This window comes from Psammomys obesus, unplaced genomic scaffold (assembly GCF_907164565.1).
Source record: "Psammomys obesus unplaced genomic scaffold, mPsaObe1.curated_primary_1811, whole genome shotgun sequence".
NCBI classification, from domain to species: Eukaryota; Metazoa; Chordata; class Mammalia; order Rodentia; family Muridae; genus Psammomys; species Psammomys obesus.
The window spans coordinates 12,570,966-12,591,220 of record NW_026590062.1 but is presented as its reverse complement, the minus strand read 5'-3'; the positions used below and the strand labels follow the sequence as shown (position 1 = coordinate 12,591,220).

General features: G+C 51.2%; 1 protein-coding gene across 2 annotated transcripts in view; it reads left to right on the top strand.

Annotated features, from left to right (window-relative positions):
• Abcb9 (ATP binding cassette subfamily B member 9) overlaps positions 1-19,964 on the top strand; it is a 46,311-nt gene extending 26,347 nt beyond the window's left edge. For both annotated transcript variants that reach the window (XM_055606283.1, XM_055606284.1), the window contains 7 exons: positions 1,556-1,753; positions 2,878-3,006; positions 4,455-4,643; positions 5,706-5,879; positions 8,211-8,370; positions 9,860-9,996; positions 18,913-19,964. In XM_055606283.1, the coding sequence (XP_055462258.1) occupies positions 1,556-1,753; positions 2,878-3,006; positions 4,455-4,643; positions 5,706-5,879; positions 8,211-8,370; positions 9,860-9,996; positions 18,913-19,173 (1,248 nt within the window). In that variant the 3' untranslated portion in view covers positions 19,174-19,964. The remainder of the gene's footprint in view (positions 1-1,555; positions 1,754-2,877; positions 3,007-4,454; positions 4,644-5,705; positions 5,880-8,210; positions 8,371-9,859; positions 9,997-18,912) is intronic.
• Positions 19,965-20,255: the final 291 nt, after the last annotated feature.

The window sequence follows — 20,255 nt, the reverse complement described above, 5'->3', positions numbered from 1 at the left end:
GCAAGTGACAACTAGCCTCAGGTGTCAGCCGGGCTAGGCGGCTCATACCCATCATCCCAGCTGCTGCAAGTTCAAACGCACCCGAGCCAGAATGAGGACCTGGTAGGTACTGAGGGCAAGCACAAAGTGAAGCTGTGAGCGTGGGGGTGGCTACTGGGATCTGCAGAAAGCGGACTCTCAGGACCGTGTATTCTGAGCACACAGTGTGTGTGTGCGCAGGCTCTGTGGTAGAAAAGTGTCTGCTGTGTCTGAGAAACCACCAGGGGGCTGCTGGGGTAGGCGATAGGAGACAGGAGGTGCTGGTGGGTGATGAGGGCAGAGGCTGCCTCTCCGGGTTTTGAGGGGGATGGTGACTTGGGCCTTGCCTGTGATATAGCCCCCTGCACTGCCTGCTAACTGGGCTCACTCTCCCTGGCCTCCTGGATTTGCCAGAGCCCCAGAGCTGAGTTCAGACATGCAGGTCTGAGCCCCACAAAGGGCTCAGGCACCCCTGGGGAGAAGACTGAAGAGCAGGGCTCTTAGCCCTGCTGGGTGGGTCTGTTGTTCCCGGATCTGGGACCCTCCCTGTGTAAACAATTCCCTTTCAACCTCCAGCAAAAGGCCACCTCCCGTCAGCCCTGATCATGGTAGTTCCTGACTGACGGGAGAAAGTAAATGGTTGGCATGGAGCCTGCCCCACCCCTACCCCTGCCCCCATCTTCCTTCCTTCTGGCTGGCCTCTACCTCTGCCCACCACAAGCCCCACCTCCAAGTGGGTGGAGCCTTCAAGTTCATTTAGGGTCTCCCTTCTCTACACCACCTGCATGGGGAAAGGCCCTTGCTGTGCAAATCTGGTGACCCGAGTCCAATCCCCAGAGTCCACAGGAAGGTGGACATTCACCATCAACTCCATAAGGCTAACCCTCATACCCATGCCAGGGGACTTGTGTTCATGTCCCCACCACAACATTTAAAGTGGGTTTTTTTTTCTTCTTGTTTTGTTATTAAATATAGAACCACACATGACTCAGGGCCCCACCTGGTTCCTCCCAGGTGCAGTGTGCCTTTCCTGCTCCCTGTGACCAAGTGTGACATTCAGGTCATGGACCGGCTAGCCTGCCATCCCATCTTATCCTGTAGGGCTACACTCCGGGTCTGCTTGAGCAGCCACTGTGTTCATTACCGCAGAGCAGGGTCACTTCCTTCCAGCTACCTCTGCTCACCACATGATAGATTTCCCAGCCTGTGGTGGTCCTGGCGCACTGTCACCTAGCTTACGCTGGTGATAGACACCGCCCTCAGCGCTTGGTGTCTTGTGTGTTGTGTACAGCCTGCTGTCCTGAGCCCAGCACAGGGCAGGTGTGGGTGCACCTTTTCTGAAAGCTCTACCCCAAACTGCAGTCAGTGGTCTCCTTGAGCACGGTGACTTAAGAATCACCCATCCCTAAGAAGCTGGCCCGCCTCCCCAAGCTCTCCACCGTTATCTCAAGTCTGTCTCATCCGTTAGGAGGACGTGGGGTTGGGGTGGACACATTCAGGAGGACAATGAGGCTGTCCTGCCCATCCCTGTGTGCAGAGGCTCTCCAAGGAGGTCCAGAGTGCCCTGGCCAGAGCCAGCACCACGGCGGAGGAGACCATCAGTGCCATGAAGACCGTGCGCAGCTTCGCCAACGAGGAAGAGGAGGCGGAGGTGTTCCTGAGAAAGCTGCAGCAGGTGTACAAGCTGAACAGGAAGGAAGCGGCGGCTTACATGTCCTACGTCTGGGGCAGCGGGGTGCGTGCGGTCAGACGCCAGAGGCGAGGGGATGGGCGTCCAGATAAGGACCCTTGCTTGGGCGACAGTTTAGGCCCCCACATATGGGCGTCAAGCCATTTGAGTCTTTCCCGGAAGAACCGCAGTGCTCTTCCTTCAGAGGCCTCTGTCCCCATCTGTGCAAGGTGGCAGAGTAGATAGGAGCTTGCATCCCCGTGGGCCCAATCTAGGCCTCAGCTCCTCCATAGAGAAGGGAGAGGGACAGGTTTGTCCCACTATTGGACGTGGGAGGTAGGCTGGCTTAGAAGTGGTGGAGGGCAGGGAGGCACAGAGGTTCACGGGAGGAAGTAGCTGAGCAGCACAGGGAAGTCAGGCGACAAGGACTACTCAGGTACCACTACCTGAGACACTACCCCTACAAATGCCAGCCAAGCAGAAGAGAAGGACAGCCCAGCCAGCTGCTGGCCCTGGGAGTTCACCCACAGCAGGACACCTGCGCGGTGATGCACGTCCAGCTGTTGCCCTCACTCTGGCTTGGTGTGGGGAAGGCCTGCTGGGGGTCCTGGGAAGGTTGTAGGTTGTCTCACTTCTCAGACCTTCCCCAAAGACCATAGCATGAGGCCCCAAAATACCGCCCCTCTTCAGGAACCTACCAAAAGGAACAAAGAGGACTCACTGTCCTGCCTTGACCGGGTGCTGTGGGACCTTAATTGGTGGACCAACCTCTCCAGGCCATGCTCTTGGCAAGGAACACTAATAGCCCTGCCTGGCCCAGCACAGAAACTTGAAGGTGGCATGTGCCAGCCAGGGCCTTACAAAGAAAGCCTTGTTCTGCTGCCAAACCCACAGCCTGCTCCTGCGAGGGGCCTTTGTAGGGAGCCACTGGGGGAGGGGCCAAGGGACAAGTGGGGCAATGGAGTTTCCGTTTGTGGCAGGGCATTCAGAACTTGGAAGGCTGTCCTCCAGCACCCAGTGAGATGGCTCAGTTGGAAAGGACACTGTCACCAAGCCCAAAAGAAAAGGCTACTCTCCTGTTCCTGTTCCCCTGGCCCTACTCACAGGGCTTGGGGGACAGAGTGGAGGGCAGGGCCCAGGTCTCCATAGGCCCTTGGAGCATAACCCGTGCCCTCCCTGCTTCTGTGCAGCTCACACTCCTGGTGGTCCAGGTCAGCATCCTCTACTACGGGGGCCACCTCGTCATCTCGGGGCAGATGAGCAGTGGCAACCTCATCGCCTTCATCATCTACGAGTTTGTCCTGGGAGACTGCATGGAGGTGAGGGGCAGCTGGGAGAGGGGGTGGGGTGTGCAGGTGCGAGCAGGTGCAGACTTATATTGAGGAGGAAGGGTCTGCTTTGAGGCAAACAGAATGTGTGCATGTAAGACAGCATTAAGACTCATGTCAGAATTCAAAAACAGTGCCTCTAGGATAGAGCGCCAGAGAAACAACTGCAGGCCGGACGAATGATATCACTGTCGGAACACAGGCACATGGAGGTGTACTGTGTGCTCACACTGTCTTCACTGCAACCTCGACCATATTGGTATTAACCCATCCCCAAAGCTGACTATAACAGCACCTAAGCAGCTGAACACAGGAGCCAGGCAGGCAGCTACCCACATTCTCCTGCCACTTCCCTCTGTGAGGTGGGGCAAACTACTGGCAATCTCCGTGCTTCTAAGAGAAGCCGCCTCCTCGCTTAAAAGCCTCAGTGAAGAGGGTGACTGTTACTTTCTATGCTCAGACCAGGCTGCTTATAGCCGCAGAGAATGTGTACAGAGTAGCCGTTAAGACCCATCTTAAAGACTAGATCAGGGCTGAGGATGGCTCCCTCGGCAGGGTGCTTACTGAGCATGCCTGAATCTGGGTTCCGTCCCCAGCACTGACTCAAGGAGGCATGCTGCTGTGGGCCTCCACCACAGCGCTTGAGAGGTGAAAGCAGGGGGTTGGGCCTGGGCCTCTGTCTTGGTTGGGACACAGAGCAGGGAGCTGGAAGCTTGGGTGTCAACTCAGTCTCCATCACTGGCAGCTAAGATGTCTGCAAGGCTCGGAGTTGTCCCCAGAGGGAGGGGACCCAAGCTGGGCACATCATGACTATCCCTTGGTGACTTCCCCTCCTCAACACCTGACTTGGGGTACCAGGCTCATCTTTAATGCAGCAGCCAAGACAGGTAGATCTCTGTGAGTCTCAGGACAGCCTGGTCAAATGGTAAAATCCTCTCAAAGGATGATTTTAAACTATATACTGAGTTGTTTGAGACAGTCTGGATTACATGAGGCCCTAAGAAACGGTTGTCAGGCCGGTGCACACCGTCAATCCCAGTGTTCGGGAAGCAGCAGCAAGCTGGGAGTTCAAGGCCAGCCTGACTTACTTAGTGAGTTCCAGGACAGCCAGAGCTTTCTTTACACTAAGGGGGGTGGGGTGGGGAGAGGAGCGTGGAACCTGCCGCGGCAGTTAGAGGAGAGGCTTGGAGCCGGCTCTACCCTGTGTGTCACACATACCCTCTGCAGGGCGGTGGTAGAGTCCGAGGGACCCACCCTGGGCCCTGGCTCCTAGTGCCCGGACGCAGTGGCACTACTTTCCCCCCCCCACCGTCCGCTGTGCTGGCAGGTGGCATCTTTCCCCAGAGCTGCAGCTCTGTCCCCTAACCTCCCCGCACCCCATCACTGGTGGGAACAGGAATGCGCTGGCAGTGGGAACAGGATGTGTGTCTTCCCTGCAGTCGGTGGGCTCCGTCTACAGCGGCCTGATGCAGGGAGTGGGAGCTGCCGAGAAAGTGTTCGAGTTCATCGACCGGCAGCCAACCATGGTGCACGATGGAAGCTTGGCCCCTGAGCACCTGGAGGGCCGGGTGGACTTTGAGAATGTAACCTTCACCTACCGCACTCGGCCCCATACGCAGGTCCTCCAGGTGAGAGTGGCTCACGGTCTGCCAGACCGTCCTTCCTCCATCTTGGCTGTGTGGCCAGCAGCAGGTAAGGCGCGAGCTCCACTGAGGAGGCTTGCCTTTACCACAGCTCCAGCCAGAGAGGGCTGGGCATGGCTCAAGTAGAGCACCTGCCCAGCAGGCGCCGGGCCTGGCTGCCATCCCCAGTACCAAAAAGGATTGTGTGTGATAGTGTGTTGGGGGTCTTTAGTAACTTAACAAGAAGTCAGATCGGTGGAACGAGAGCTGTGCTGCAATGGACATAAAGACAATTCTTTTTTTAAGATTTATTTATTGTTTATACAACATTCTGCCTGCACACCAGATCTTACTATAGATGGTTCTGAGCCACCATATGGTTGCTGGGAATTGAACTCAGGATCTTTGGAAAAGCAGTGAGTGTTCTTAACCTCTGAGCCACCTCTCCAGCTCAAGACAATCCTTAACTTGCATGTCACACCCCACCAGCAGCCCTGGTAAGGTCATGGATCTGGGTTCTGTTGAGGGGAGAAGTAATGGCAGCCAAGTAGGGCTCTTCAGAGGGGACCTTTGAGGAAGACTGTCCAGCAGGCAGGAGCTGAGCAGGTGGCTCCGCAGAAAACACTCCAGACAAAGGTGACTGGAGATACAAAGGAGCCACCAAGCCAGTGCTGGCGCCTCAGGCTTGGCATCCCAGCCACTGAGGAGGCCCAGGCAGGAGGACCATAAGTTCAAGGAAACTCCTGGCTGTAGAGAAATAAGTGCCAGGCCAGTCAGTGAAGAGAAGAGAATTCCACCTTTCAGGAGTCTGCCACTCGTTCAAGCGATAATAAGTTCTAGACTGCCCCGGACCCCGGCATGGGAGACGTCTCAGTGGCTCTTGGTTAGCATGCACGTGGAACTGCGTTCAAACCCAGTACCTCAGAGAACTCAAGTATGTTCAAAGCGCCTCGGGCCTGGTGTCTCGGGAAGGCGGCTCAGAGGCCAGCAGCGCCAGCTGAGGCAGAAGGCGTGGGGCAAGCCGTGGGTTGCTGGCCTGCTGAGACCCGACCATCATTATCCCTGCAGAATGTCTCCTTCAGCCTGTCCCCAGGCAAAGTGACGGCCCTGGTGGGGCCCTCGGGCAGCGGGAAGAGCTCCTGTGTGAACATCCTGGAGAACTTCTACCCCCTCCAGGGAGGCCGAGTGCTGCTGGATGGCAAGCCCATCGGCGCCTATGACCACAAGTACCTGCACCGCGTGGTGAGCGCCACTGCCCTGCCCCCCATCCCCATGAGCCAGGACACAGATGCAAAGAGTAGGCAATTCTGTGGCCGCCGTGACCTCACCATGCACAACGTTCTAGCATGTTCTGGCACTCCACAAGCCACTCTATGCTCCTTCCCCTCCCCGAGACGTAAAGCCTCACCTGACCTGTGTGGCAGCCATTTCCTCGATTTTCATTTCTTTTTACCACCTCTGAACAACCCCCGGACTGCATGGCTCAGCTTCACCCGGCCTCGGCTTCCTCCAGGCAGGGTCAGAGTGCCCTAGTCCCTCCTGCTCCCACAGGCTCCACACCTGCAGTGCACTGACGTGATGGGCACGAGCAGGCCTTTGCTTCCTTCTCCCCTACAGCGACAGGCTTGTGATAGCCCCTCATGTATGGAATGCCTTGGCGATACTCACCTCCCTGCCCTCTCTAGTTCCCGCTTCTACTTACAGGTCTTTTGTTTAATGACGCACACACACTAAATACATGTAATTTAAATGTTTTTAAAAGAAGGAAAACATTGATCCTGTGCTGACATGCAAGCACGGGGCCTGGACAGATGTTCAGTCTGTGTATTAGATAACATCATCTCTCCAGGAGAGCCCTTTACAGCAGGGGTGTGTGCGCACAAATGTGTGTGTACCAGTGTGTGAGAGAGCGTGGGTGCGTGCGAGCAAATGTGCACGTGAGTGAATGTGCGTTAAATATATGCAAGCAGAGATGGGTGGCCCAGAAGGGGCCCAGGATGGGCCACATGGGGCTGCAGGCCCTCAGAGCCGTGGAGAGCCCCGGGCAGACTGCGGCAGTGGGCGGCTCAGGTTCCCACACAGCGTCAGTGCTCAGCTCCACTGCGTGGTGACTGAGGAAGGAGCTTTTTGTGGGACATCAAGCCCCATTTATATGCCTATCAATCACCTGGTTTTCCTCTGGGGAATACTGGCTCCTTCACATTTTTTAACTTATCACAAGCGCAAAACAGTCAAATGCCACACTCTAACCTTGATTTAGTGATTTTTCTCATATTGTAGTGATTTTTTTTCCTTTTTCCATTTTCATGTGTGTGCATACATTCGCATGTATGCATGCGTGCTTGCGTGTGTGGCAGGCATGCTTGTTGGTGTGCACGCACTGTATGAGGGTATGTAGAGGCCTAGAGTCACCCGTGGTTACTCTTTTGCCCCAGAATCTGAGGCAGGATTTTCCAGCCAAGCTCAGCGCTCACAGGCGCTGTTCTCACTGGCCAGCTCTGGGGACCCTCTTCTGCCTTCTGAAGCTGGAGTCACAGGCGGGCCTCCCTGCCCACCCAGCACGGTGTGGGCTTGCTGATCTCAGCTTGGGTCTTCCAGTTTGTTCAGAGGTGCCTTACGCGCAGGGCCACCTCCCCAGCCCTTCAGGGCATTTTATAAGGACAGGACAGTTCCCCTCCGCCTTGCCTTTCCAGCTCTGTCTCAGGGTTGTTGAGGGAAGCCCTGGCATTCTTCACGTGAATGTAGCAGAACATAAATGTCCTCATGTAAAAGTATATAGCTCAGCATTTACATCAGTATAGAAAGGTGCAAGTAAAAGTGTTACATCCATGCTGCCTCAGCCGCTTGTTTAACGATCCCCAGCTTGTGGGCAGCTAGGCCGTTTTCACTCATTCACTTCACAGTATTAAAATGTGCTCCTTATCCTTTATGTCGGTAGGGGCACAAATGCCAATGTTAAGCACGCAGCAATCAGGACAGCTGGCAGGAGCTGGTTCTCTTCTTCTGTGTGGGCCCTGGGGGTCAAACTCGGATCATCGGGCTTGGTGGCACAGCCTTCACCCACCGGGCAACCCCGCAGCCCTACTGCTCTTTCTGTGAACCAGGGTCTTAGTCCAAATCAGAGGGCAACCCTGTCTTTGAACTACTCCCTTAGAAGGGAGGCTGTGGAGGCTGAAGAGAGGAGGGTTCTCAGAATTCCAAGGCCAGACTGGGCTACAGACCGAGTTCTAGGCCAGCCTGAATGACAGAGTAAGGGCAACTGCCAAGGGAGGTCTGCTGTGGCCTCATGCACCCTGACCTGGCAAAGTCACACAGCTACATTCCACTCTGCCCCAGTTCAGAGCAACAAGATCGGCTGGCTCCAGACTGTCATCCTGGGAGGCCTGGGGCCTAGGAAGTTCTGGGTACCAGGGGCTCCCGCTAGGAAGGAAGAAGCAGCTGAGCACAGCCTGTCTCAGGTTTCAGACCTGAGACTCCTGGCGTCAGCCAGGCGGGGCTGGGGAGGCTCCAGTGACAGCCAGTGGGTTTGCTGCCAGCCTCTCCTAGCCACCTTGCTCTCTGCTCCCTCCACAGATCTCCCTGGTAAGCCAGGAGCCTGTGCTGTTTGCCCGATCCATCACAGACAACATCTCCTATGGCCTGCCCACCGTGCCCTTCGAGATGGTGGTAGAGGCTGCGCAGAAGGCCAATGCCCACGGCTTCATCATGGAGCTGCAGGACGGGTACAGCACAGGTACCATGAGGCAACTCTGATACACCCACGCCCTATCACTTCATCTTCCTTCCCGGACCATGAGCTTTCAGTCATAGGAACGTGACCATGAGTTAGCCTCAGTGGCATGTGGGTGGTTCAGTGTGGCATGACCTCCTCCTCCTCCGTTAGTCTAGAACATGTGGTCAAAATCATGTATACCACCAGGCATGGTGGAACATAAATCTCGAGTCTGAGGCCAGCCTGGTATACACAGCAAGTTCCGAGCCAGCCTCGGCCACACAGTGAGAGCCTCTCTCAGAAATGAACAAGCACGGGCCGGGTGGCCTAACAGCACTCCTGTTCCTGCAGAGGACCAGGACCAACCCCCAGCACTGTGGTGCCTCACAGCTGCAACTTCTGTCCCAGGGGACCCAATGTCTTCTGGCCTCCTCGGGCACCGGGCGTGTGGCACACCAGTGTGCATGCAGGCAAAACATCCACGTGCAAGATAACTTTGAAACAAAAAGCTTAGCTGCACACGATGGTACAGGGAGATTGCTACAAGCTCTAAGCTAGCCAGGCGTACGAGGAGACCGTCGTGTGTGTGTGTGTGTGTGTGTGTGTGTGTGTGTGTGTGTGTGTGTGTGTGTGTCTGTCTCTAGGGCCATTTCATGATTTACTTATTTGAGGACGGCTTTCAGGAGCCCTTTCTCTCCTTCTACCTGGGGCCCAGTACTGAACTCACTGTCACTTGGGCAGCAAGTGCCTTTACCTGCTACAACTTCCTGCCCTTTCTTGGATTTTCTGACGTGGTCTTACTGTGTAGCCCGGGCTGGCCTTGAGCCTGATTATCTGTTTCCCAGAACAGGGTGCTGGAGTTAAAATCATGCACCATGGCACTGGTGTTTCATTGGAATTTTGTTATGTAAAAAATAAATGTTTTTATTCTGCCCTTTTATAAAGCAAACTCAGCTCTTTAAATCTGCACCTGGCCTTTGTCCTTAGTACATCTTAGTCGCCCGCCTTTTCTTTGTTCCTCTTTACCTGCCTGTGTGGGTTTTTACAGTGGTTTGCTGACTCAGTTTCCAACTGACAGACATTTGAGATGTTCTTATGAATATTTGTCTTGTAATATCCGTGCTGTAATCACACCCAAAACCGCTGGTCCTCTGTGGGAGAGAGCCGACCTGTACGCCGTACATTCCGAGACAGGTTTGCTGACTGAGGCTTGTGCCCTGTAATAGTGACACTGTCACAGCGCAGCAGTGTGTGAGGGCAGAGCATCACCGTGGAGCTGCCCAGTCCAGGAAGGCGGGAGGCCGTTTCCCGCCAGCCTGGCAGCACTGCACAGGGCACTGTCTCACGTTTGGGCATGTGCCTGGTGCACATGGGGGATGGTCTGCAGTGTGGCACCCCTCTGCATGAAGGTTAACCTTGGCATCTCTTCCTGAGCTGCCTCCTGCAAAGCTGGTGCCCAGGTGAATGAGAGAGATGTCCCAGCAACTCACCCTGTGCCTCCTCCCTGCAGAGACTGGGGAGAAGGGAGCCCAGCTGTCAGGTGGCCAGAAGCAACGGGTGGCCATGGCACGTGCCCTAGTGCGGAACCCACCTGTGCTCATCCTGGACGAAGCCACCAGTGCCCTGGATGCAGAGAGTGAATACCTGGTAAGTGAAAGCAGCGGGGCTCGGAGGTGGCTACAGGCTCTCCCAGGTCATGCAAGGGAAGCAGAGTTCTGGGCAGGACACTTGGGGGCCAGAGCTACGGCCCAGGTGATGTGCGGAAACTATGGTGCCAGGCCAGAGGGTCCAATCTGGCACGCCACCCCGAGGCGTGCTCCTGAGTTCCCTCCCTTCTTTCCCCCCCTTCTTTCCCCCCTCCTACCTTCGGGGCTGAGACACCAGGCCTTGCACAAATGCCCACCCTGACACTTCCAACGTGGCTCTAAGATGCTCTTCTCCTCTCAGCCTATTTTCAGTGGCCAAGTGGATAGTATTGGTGCAAAAACAGCTCTCACCTCAAGGGGATAATGCATGCGTAGTGTATCTGGAGCCAAAGAAGAGGGATGCAGGTAACCCCAATTCCATGACCCAGTATGGGAGCAGTTTCATGAAGTTTTTATAATAACAGAGCAAAGAAAGGCAGGATTCAAGACACTTTTCAGATACGCTGATGGAGGCATCAGGGGTGGTTACAGAGAAGCTAGGGCCCCTGTCACAGGCTTCATTTGAAGTCTGATGACACACTTAGCTTTTAGGTTGGTGGAAACTAGGGTTCACTGAATTAATCCATTCCCAAAGGGTTTTTTATCTGTTAGTCACAGCTTGTTAAGTCTGGCACCGAGTGGGCAAGTATGACCTTAGCGGTTAAAACTAGCCCAAAGTATCACCACAGTTCTAATGAGACACGCCGATTTCCAGGAATTCTCAGTCAGTTCCTTGTGGGCTAAGCATGACATTCTGTAAAATTTATCAACATTTATAATGTCCTGAATCACAAGCAGGAGACTCATTCCTGGGGTCTGATGTAGATGAGCTGAGGTGGCAGGCAGGGAAGACGCCCCTTCACCACAGTGAACCGACTGCCACGGTGCTCCAGATGTCACCTTCTGTTGCAGTCTCCATCTGATAGCTTTTACGTGTGGCATGTAGGAGGAGCATCGGATTAAAATAAGCAAAAACGGTAGGTAGTCATGGTCCAGGCCTTTGAACCCAGAAGACAGGCAGAGATCCGAACTTAAGGGGGAGGGGGAGGCAAGAATGCCATTTGGTTTAATGGAGTGAGGTTGACAATGAATAAAAAATACATTTTAAATAACCAAGATTTACCTTTCGCTTAGAGAACCAAATTGGCCGTATCTCCTGTATTTCTAGTCACTGGTCTTCCCTGCACTGTCTTCTTAGATGCATCTCTTAACTTTAGCTTTTCTTCTGGCCAGCTTGAGGGCGTAGCTCTAACTTCACATGGACTGGCTGATTAGGACTCTAGGATTTGCAGACCTCACCAGGATCTTTTTGCTTTAATGGCAGAATTGGAAGTGGGGATCTGGTGTTGGTGGGAATCACTGTAGTGTCCTCAATTTCCTTTTTATTAGCAAAATACAAGTATTATTTAAATTAGTCCCAGCTAGTTGTACTGTGGGACAGCTTAGATACTAACCAAGAAACTTCAGCATTCAGAGATAAGCCGTGAGTGTTGCTGTTATTAGAGACTGTTATTAGGTTTGTCTGTGATGTGGAAGAAGAGTGAACCCCACACTTCCGGCGTCTCTAGCTGGAGTAAATGGAGCAAGTGTTTTGTTAGACACCTGAGCCTGTGACGGGTCGTTCACAGTGTTTACATCATTGTTTCTATTGATGTTAACTGGTTGGACTGTGCTTTTGAGACAGTAGCCCTGGCTGACCTCAGATACATAGAGACCCACCAGCCTGCACCCCTCCCCTCCAGGATTAAAGGTGGGCGTGCACCACCACGCCCAGCTAAATTTTTTTCCTAATAAGAAAATGTTTATTTACTTTGGTAGTAAAAATTACGATTTAAAATATCGATATCCCCACAGTGGAGGAGCCTTTTTAAATAAGTTTTTAAAAGTTATTTTTAAAATAAGTTTGTCAATTTAAAAACTTTTGTTCTTTGAGACAGAAACTTTTGTTTCTTTGCGTAGCTTGGCTGTTCTGGACCCACTTTGTAGACCAGGCTGGCCTCAGAGATCTGGAGTGTTGGGATTACAGGCCTGAGCCACCAAACCCGGTTAAAAACAAGATTTTTTTTTAATTAAATTTTTATATTAGTTACAGTTTATTTACTTTGTATCCCAACTGTAGCCCCCTCCCTCATTCCTTCCTAATCCCACTCTCCCTCCCTTATCTCCTCCCTGCCCCTCTCTAAGTCCACTGATAGGGGAGGTCCATCCTCCTCCCCTTCCATCTGACCCTAGCTTATCAGGTCTCTTCAGGACTGGCTGCAATGTCCTCCTCTGTGGCCTAGCAAAGCTGCTCCTCCCTCAGAGGGGGGAAGGTAAAAAAGCCAGCCATTGAGTTCATGTCAGAGTCAGTCCCTGAAAACAAGATTTTTTAAATTATTTTTATTAATTACAGTTTATTCACTTTGTATCCCCCCTGTACCTCCCTCCTCCCCTCCCAATCCCACCCAAAACAAGATTTTTTAAAGCCAAGTTTTAGTGAATAATGAAAAAAGTATTTGTCACAAGGACAGTAAAAACACCTAAATCTTTAAACAGGAAAGGAAGAGAGGGGCTTTGGGTAAGAAACCAGTCATAGAAAAAATGACCAACAGAAGGATAACACCCTCATTTGTGCCGTCATTAAAACAAAGATTAGTACTTTATCACTTAGGAATAAACCAAGCGAAGTACTAAATATCATGAATGATTTTAAAAGTCTATGAAAAGATTTAAGAAACAAAGAACAAGCTGGGCAGTGGTGGTGCAGCCTTTAATCCCAGCATTTGGGAGGCAGAGGCAGGTGTTTCCCTGAGTTTGAGGCCAGCCTGGTCTACAGAACAAGTTCCAGGACAGCCAGGGCCACACAGAGAAAAATGTCTTGGAAAAAGAGAGAAGCATAGAACTGTTCCCTTACTTGGGTGTGAGCAGAGTTAAAGGTGGCGTCACTGGCTCGTCATGTGTTTGGGGCAAGATGTCGCCCAGCTCTGCAGGCAGCACAGAGCTTGCTCAGGCCCTTCTCTAGACAGGGGGCCTTGGGGGTCCTTTCGGCTGTGGGGCCAGCTGCTTTTCTTTTTCTTTTTTTGGTTTATGTAGGTTTCTCTGTGTATCCTTGGCTGTCCTGGGCTCACTTTGTAGACCAGTGACCCGCCTGCCTCTGCCTCCCAGTGCTGGGTTACAGACATGCCCCATGCCCAGCTCTGGGTTGTTTCACTTAAGTTTTTTAGCTATGATGGTTAAAATTTCTTAAGGAGAGACTGTGCTTTTCTTTAAGAGAGATGATGTATAGAACTTTACTTACACTTTCAATAAGATGCCAACTCTTCATGTTATGAGGAGTTAATGGGTGTCTTCCCAAAGGGTAATAAACCTTATGAAAAGGCAAAGCTTCAGTTAGTTTTGCCAATTTGAGTTAGTTGTTTACCTAATAGATCAAATTTTAAACTGCTATAAATATTTGTCCCTTAAATTGAGTTTCACAGTCCTTATATAATTGAATAGGGACGTCCTGAACAGGAATGATTCTCCGAACAGAATGCTTTCTCCTATGGTTATGGCAACAACTATCCAATGAGCAAAGGCTTTTCCAATGGGAAAACATAAAGGAAATGAGAACAAGATCTAAGCCCAGGTTGTAAGTGTCACATTAGTAAAAGAGAAATACAAAGTTCTTATTTTACAAGCCTGTTTTCTTTGTAAACATTATTATAATATATACAAGAAACCTTACTTGGAGCTGGAGAGATGGCTCAGCAGTTAAGAGCACTGGCTGCTCTTCTAGAGGACCTGGGTTTGATTCCCAGCACCCAGTGGTGGTTTCCCAAATGTCTGGACTCCAGCTCCAGGAGAATCAGATGAGGTGCCCTCGTCTGTTCTCCGTGGGTGCTGTGCACACACACACTCAGGCAAAATACAGGGACCTTGTCTTCTGTTTTAAGGTGGGTTCTCTGTAGCCCTCACTGCTGTGGAGCTTGCTGTGTAGACCAGGCTGGCTTCCAGGTCAGAGATCCTCCTGTCTCTGACTGCTAGGATTATATGTGTGTACCACCCTACCCAGCTCATAGCTTTTTAAAAAAGACAATAATGTTAAAACATTAGAAACAGAATGAAGCTTGATTTTGTCTTAGGGTATTGAATTTTGACATTAAAATTGTAACACTTATATTACAATCCACTTAGTTATAACCATATTTAATTTTTAATATTGAACATACATCAATATTCAATCATTATTTTTATCCATTTCTATTTTGAAACAATCTTTATATTACCTTATAAAGTATTTCCACATTCAAATCATTTTCTTTACTCTCCTTTGACCAAAAATCTATAACTTATCACTTAAAAAAAAACTTGATCGCTGGATGTTGGTGGCACACGCCTTCAATTCTAGCACTTGGGAAATAGAAGCAGATAGATCTCTATGAGTTCAAGGTTACCCTGGTCTATAGAGCAAGTTCCAGGACAGCCACGGCTACACAGAGAAACCCTGTCTCAAAAAACCAACCAACCAACCAAACAAAAAAAAACCTTGATAGTTTTATTTTTACCATTATTATTTCTGAAGAAAAAAAAAAAAGATTGTTGGACACAGGTTCTCACTATGTAGATCAGGCTGCTCTTCAACTCAGAGATCCACCTACCTCCCAAGGTCTGGGATTAAAGGTGTGTTTCTGACTAGAAACATTTTTAATGAAATCATTTTAAATGAAAACTCAGAAAAAGTTCATATAGGTTATTTAGCAGTTATAAATACTGCTTTTCTGAACCCGGGAAGAGCAGTCTTAGCCACTGAGCCATCTCTCCAGCCCCTTAGCTTTTTACCTTATACAGGCTGTAATGTTTTCCTTTGATAAAGAATTTTGCTCTGTTAGAGAGATGAGTGGAGGTTAGTCTCGGTATTCACTCTTAGTTCTCTTATAACCTCAATATTAAAAAAAAAAATATTACTCAAGTTGGGCAGTGGTGGCACATGCCTTTAATCCCAGAACTTGGAAGGCAGACGAAGGCAGATCTCCATGGCTTTGAGCCAGCCTGGTCTACAGAGCAAGTTCCAGGACAGCTAGGGCTACACAGAGAAACCATGTCTCAAAAGATTACTCAATTTATTAATATTATTTTTATGTGTGTTTTGCCTTGGTGTGTGTACGTACCTTCATGTACCATGTACATGCCTGGTATCCACAGAAGTCAGAAGTGGGCATTAGATCCCTTGGAACTGAAGTCACAGATGGTTGTGAGCTGCCATGTGGATGCTAGGAATCAAACTCTGGTCCTCTGCAAAAGCAACAAACGCTATTGACCACTAAGCCATCTTTCCAAGATCCTAAAATTGATTTTTAATATCTCTTTTAATTTTTTAAAATAAAACTGTAACTTATGATGTTACTAATTTTTGTAAGTTACCACTTTATAGTTTCTTTTCCTTTCTTAGATGATTTTGTGTTCTAACAGGCTGTGTTCCAAAGCAGGCTGCTCATTCATGATTATTTATTTTGTTGCTTAAAATGTCTGCTTTTGCATGGAAAAAAATACCAATTTTGGAATGTCAAATGTTGTCCATCGAGGGAACCAGAAAGCCAAGTTACCTGTGGTTTGATCTCCCATATTTTCAAATACTTCAAAGTCTATAATCATCACATAATATGTACTGGGGCACATACGTGGTTTATCCCCAAACACTCCCTTTTTTTTTTCTTTTTTTTTTTTTTTTGGAAAGCTCTTTTCCATTTTTTTCTTTCCTCTGAAAAACTGCAAGAGCGCACGCCTTTAATCCCAGCACTCAGGAGGCAGAGGCAGGACGAGCTCTCAGTTGGAGGTCAGCCTGGTCTATAGAGCTAGTTCCAGGGCAGCACAGAGAGACCCTGTCTTAAAACAACACCAACAATTCACAAGCCTCTCCACGCTGGCTAGGAGGAGGAGTATGGGTCTTAAGGGAGGTTTATGTACTGCTTTGCGGACAAACTGTCTCCACTTTTACCTGAGACCATCTTCTGGAGCTACCTCGAACATGTCCGTAACATGAGAGCTAAGAGCGTGGGTGACCAATGTGTCTTCCCAGATGGGTCAGTCCTGTCCCTTCAGAACCAGAAACGGAGTACGTCTGGTGGGCGGGGGATCTAGTACCTCTTACCTTTACTACCAGGTGCTGAAGGCAGCAAGGCTGTGAGAAGCAGAATTGGGTGTTTGAGGAGTCAGGAGACATCGTCAAATGGCAGCAAATCGAAGTATGCCAAAGGCAGAGAGAACCAAATAGACAATGAAGTGCTCTCAGACATCTAAAGGGAAAACCTGAGAAGTCAGGCAGTATCCCAGACACCTTGAGATACAAACCAAACTAGCTATCCAGACCAACATGCTCCATGGCAAACACAACAGACACCTTCAGTAAAATACTCTAAAAAGCAAAGCCCACTCAAAAAGGGAGCTACCACAGGAACGTAGAGAACTGGGGGCCATGGACCCAACCACGGGAGGCTTGACAGCACCCCGGAAAGGGCCCCACAGTACACCTGAGATGAAATTCGGGATGGTTTACATTCAGTGGATCCCTGCCGGCACCGCTCTTCCACACAGGTGACTCTGGTGAAAAGCAGATGATGGTTCATGGCCCACACTTAGGTATCACAACTGTCGGCACATCCATACGGCTCTGACCTCAAAGGGAGATGTTGATTCTGGAGCTAGTGACCAGAGGCACATAGATTTAGGTCATACCAAACACTGTGTTCCAACATGGAAGCAGTTTCATAAGTTTTTATAGTAACAGAACAAAGTCTTAAAATACTTTTCAACTACATTGGTGGAAACAGAGACAGATGATAGCCAAGAGGAGAAATCTCAGCTTATGTGTTAGTTGTAGGATATTAAGTCTAGCCCGAGGAGGTGGGCTAAAGCTAGCTCAAAAAAAGTTGTACTTAGGCTCTGGACCAGCTACATTCTAATCTCTCCACAGCCCTGCGGTTTTCTTAGAGCTATCTGTTAGAACCATCAGTCGGCCGGCCTTGGCAGACACTTCTTTCCTGGAATCCTCACTCAGTGGTCACGTCCTTGCTGCTGGTTGATGGCACATCCCTCCAAGTGTCAATCCACTGTTACAGATGGTGACTGACCTGGTCCCAGGGGCCACTCTAGTCACTGGAGTTACACCGAAAGGCTGACAGCTCACGGACAAGGAAACACGCCTGGTTTTCTGCACTACAGAGAAAAACTGCCAATCATTACCAGGAATGGGATGGGCAGTCATTGTCCAGCGTAAACAGATCTGGGCATCAGTGAATGCCTTGAAGCTAGAGCCAGCTGAGCCTCATTCTCCTGGTGCAGCGGTAGCAGGCATTGAAAGAGACAGCAAGGGAGTGAGGACGGGGCAGAACTGGCGCAGAATGGCAGTCTGTCAGTGTGGCACACAGTGCCTGTGTCCAGCAGTAGCGATGGAAGTTGTGTCTTCGCACAGAAGGTGGTGACAGGACTCCCTCTCTATGATCAAGTTCGGAAAGAGCCGACACACATCACAAGAGTAACTGAAGGGCACCTGTGTTGAGCCCTAGTTAGTAACTCCACCAGGGAAGGGTGGGAGGGGCCTACAGCAGGTTCTGGCTCTGACAGGAAATGCACCCATGCTGAGAATTCTCAGGAAGGCATCCTAGGAGTCCCTTCTGCAGCCCACTGGGGGCTGTGTGGGGTGGTCATGTACTCACTGTGAGAACCAGGTTGTAAGTCAGCACTTAGCTAAGTCCTGAGATTGAAGGAGCCCGTTGTGGGGAGATCTGGGGCTGAGAGCACCTGAGCCCCAAGAACAGGGAGTTCAAAGCCAAAGGTCAGTGAGAGGAGAGGTGGAGTGGAGAGGAGGCGGCACTGACGAGGCAGACGCCTCAGATCCTCATGGGCATTTTGGACTTTTAAGTTTAAAGAAAAGGAAGCAGAAAGTTCATAGTTTCCACCTCTCCCTTCAGTCCTGCCCTGTGCTCCACCATTCACACCTTGATTGTGTGCTACGCTCGCTGCAGTCTGTACTTGACTCACTATAAAGTCCCTCCTGCCTCATACTCGCGGTGTAGTTCTATGGACTCTTAGGAACCAAGACAGCACTGCCCCCCCCACTCCACACTGTGTTGGAAACGCCCTACAAGTGAGCATCAGATCCTAAGGTAGGACGAGACGCTAGTGGCCCGGGTGTTTAGCAAGAACGGACTGAAACATTAAGGAGACAGTATGGCAGTGCACACCTGCCATCCCAGCCCTGCAGAGGCAGAGGCAGGAGGGACGGGACCGTTCTCAGCTGCAGGTTTGAGGCCAGCCTGGGCTACGTGAGACCCTGTCTCAAAAAGCAGTGAGGGTCAGTGAGTGGCTCAGCAGGTGAAGCTACTCGCTATGATGAAGCTTGACAAGTTTAATCCCAGGGTACCACATGGCAGGAGACAGCTCATTCCTACAGGTTGTCCCTGACCTCCACACACGTTCAGTGTTCAGCATCGTGTGCACACTGGTCACAAACATGAACACGTACGTGTACAAACACGTACAAACACACACACACACACACACACGTAGTTTTTAAGGGGACTGGACAGGATCATCAGGAGAGCTGCAGTCCACAGGTGGGAAGGAGGGAGAGGTTAGCACGCAGAAGCTTCAGGGAGTGCTCAGAAACTGTTCTTCTTGGCCAGGGCACTGGGGCTGAAGGTCAAAGATCCCCATTTCCCCAGGTACCCTATGTTAGCACCTGGGCCATCTGAAGTCGACACCCAGGAGCTGAGTTCTGTCTTGCCTCACTTTACAACCCAAGAACCGAATGTCAGATGGCAGCAGCAGGTCGGGGCAGGCACAGGGGATGGGGAAGGGTGTGTGTGCGTGTGCGGTGATGCTGTGCAGCCCCTGAGTCTGCTCCCTTTGTTCCCTGCAGATCCAGCAGGCCATCCACGGCAACCTGCAGAGACACACCGTGCTGATCATTGCACACCGGCTGAGCACCGTAGAGCGGGCGCACCTCATCGTGGTACTAGACAAGGGCCGTGTGGTGCAGCAGGGCACACACCAGCAGCTGTTGGCACAGGGCGGCCTCTATGCCAAGCTGGTACAGCGTCAGATGTTGGGGCTGGAGCACCCCTCAGACTACACAGCTGGCCACAAGGAGCCGCCCAGCAACAGCGAACACAAGGCCTGAGAGCCAGGCTGGCCTGACAGCGTCCTGCCACGCCCCACTCTTGCTTCCTGCATATTGCCTCCTTCCATCTGCTCCCCAGGCACCATGGGCTGCCATGGGCTACCCCTCCTCCACTGTCTCCCTTCTTGGCTCCTCCAGGCCTGCCAAGGTAGAGCAGCCTTTTTAAACCAAGTCACCAGGGTTTTTACTGCTCAGCTCAGTGCACTCCAGTCAACTCCTAGATTTCAAAAACTCTTTTCTTTTGGGGACTGGCACTGAGCAAGCTCACTGATATGTTCTCAAGACCTCTGAGCCAGGAGTGCACGACCCTTTCTAACCACCTGGAGGATGTCTGGAAGAGAACTAAGCACTACCCTTTGCCCCTCTGGAGAAGCGGCTTTCCTGTCCCCTAGGGGGACACAAGGTCTGGCCTTCCATCCTTCTAGTCTCCCTGATCTGTGAGTCAGGCCAGGGGTGGGCAAGGGAGTGGAGGTGGCCGACTGCCCATCACCCCCCTGCCAATCAAAGCCAGTCTCACTGTGAACCACCGGAACCTCAGAAGAGGAGGGGCTGGCCAGGCCTGGTGGGCCTCGGGGTGCCTCCAGCCCCACACCCAGCACTTGAGCCCTTCATCCTTTCCCCTGGCTGGCACCCTTCCTCCCTGTCCACCCCTGCTACTCTGCAGAGGACCCTTGTTTTTTGTGAGATGTTCTCAGATTGGTGGAGGGAGACCAAGGCAATGGCCAGGGTCTGGCTTTGTCCTGGTCTCAAGATTTGGGGAGAACTGGGTCAATAAAGTGTACTACCTCTGACCTCTCCTGTTAGGTGTTCCAAGATCTGGCTCTCCTTGGGGCCTGCGCAGTACAGACAGCTGCACAGGCAGTTTGCTGCTGTGTCTTGGGCCACATCTGTGCTCCTCACATCCCCAGGAGTCGAGCAGCTGTGTCCACCATCTCCATGATGCCTATGCAGGATAGGAAAGTTGACAGTCTCCAAATACCAGGGCCCCTGTGCTTCTATGGCAGCTAAGGCCCAGCTGACACCACCTGTTTCTGTCCATCAAGGACAGGATACCCCACACACACCCAATTTAAGGTAGAGAA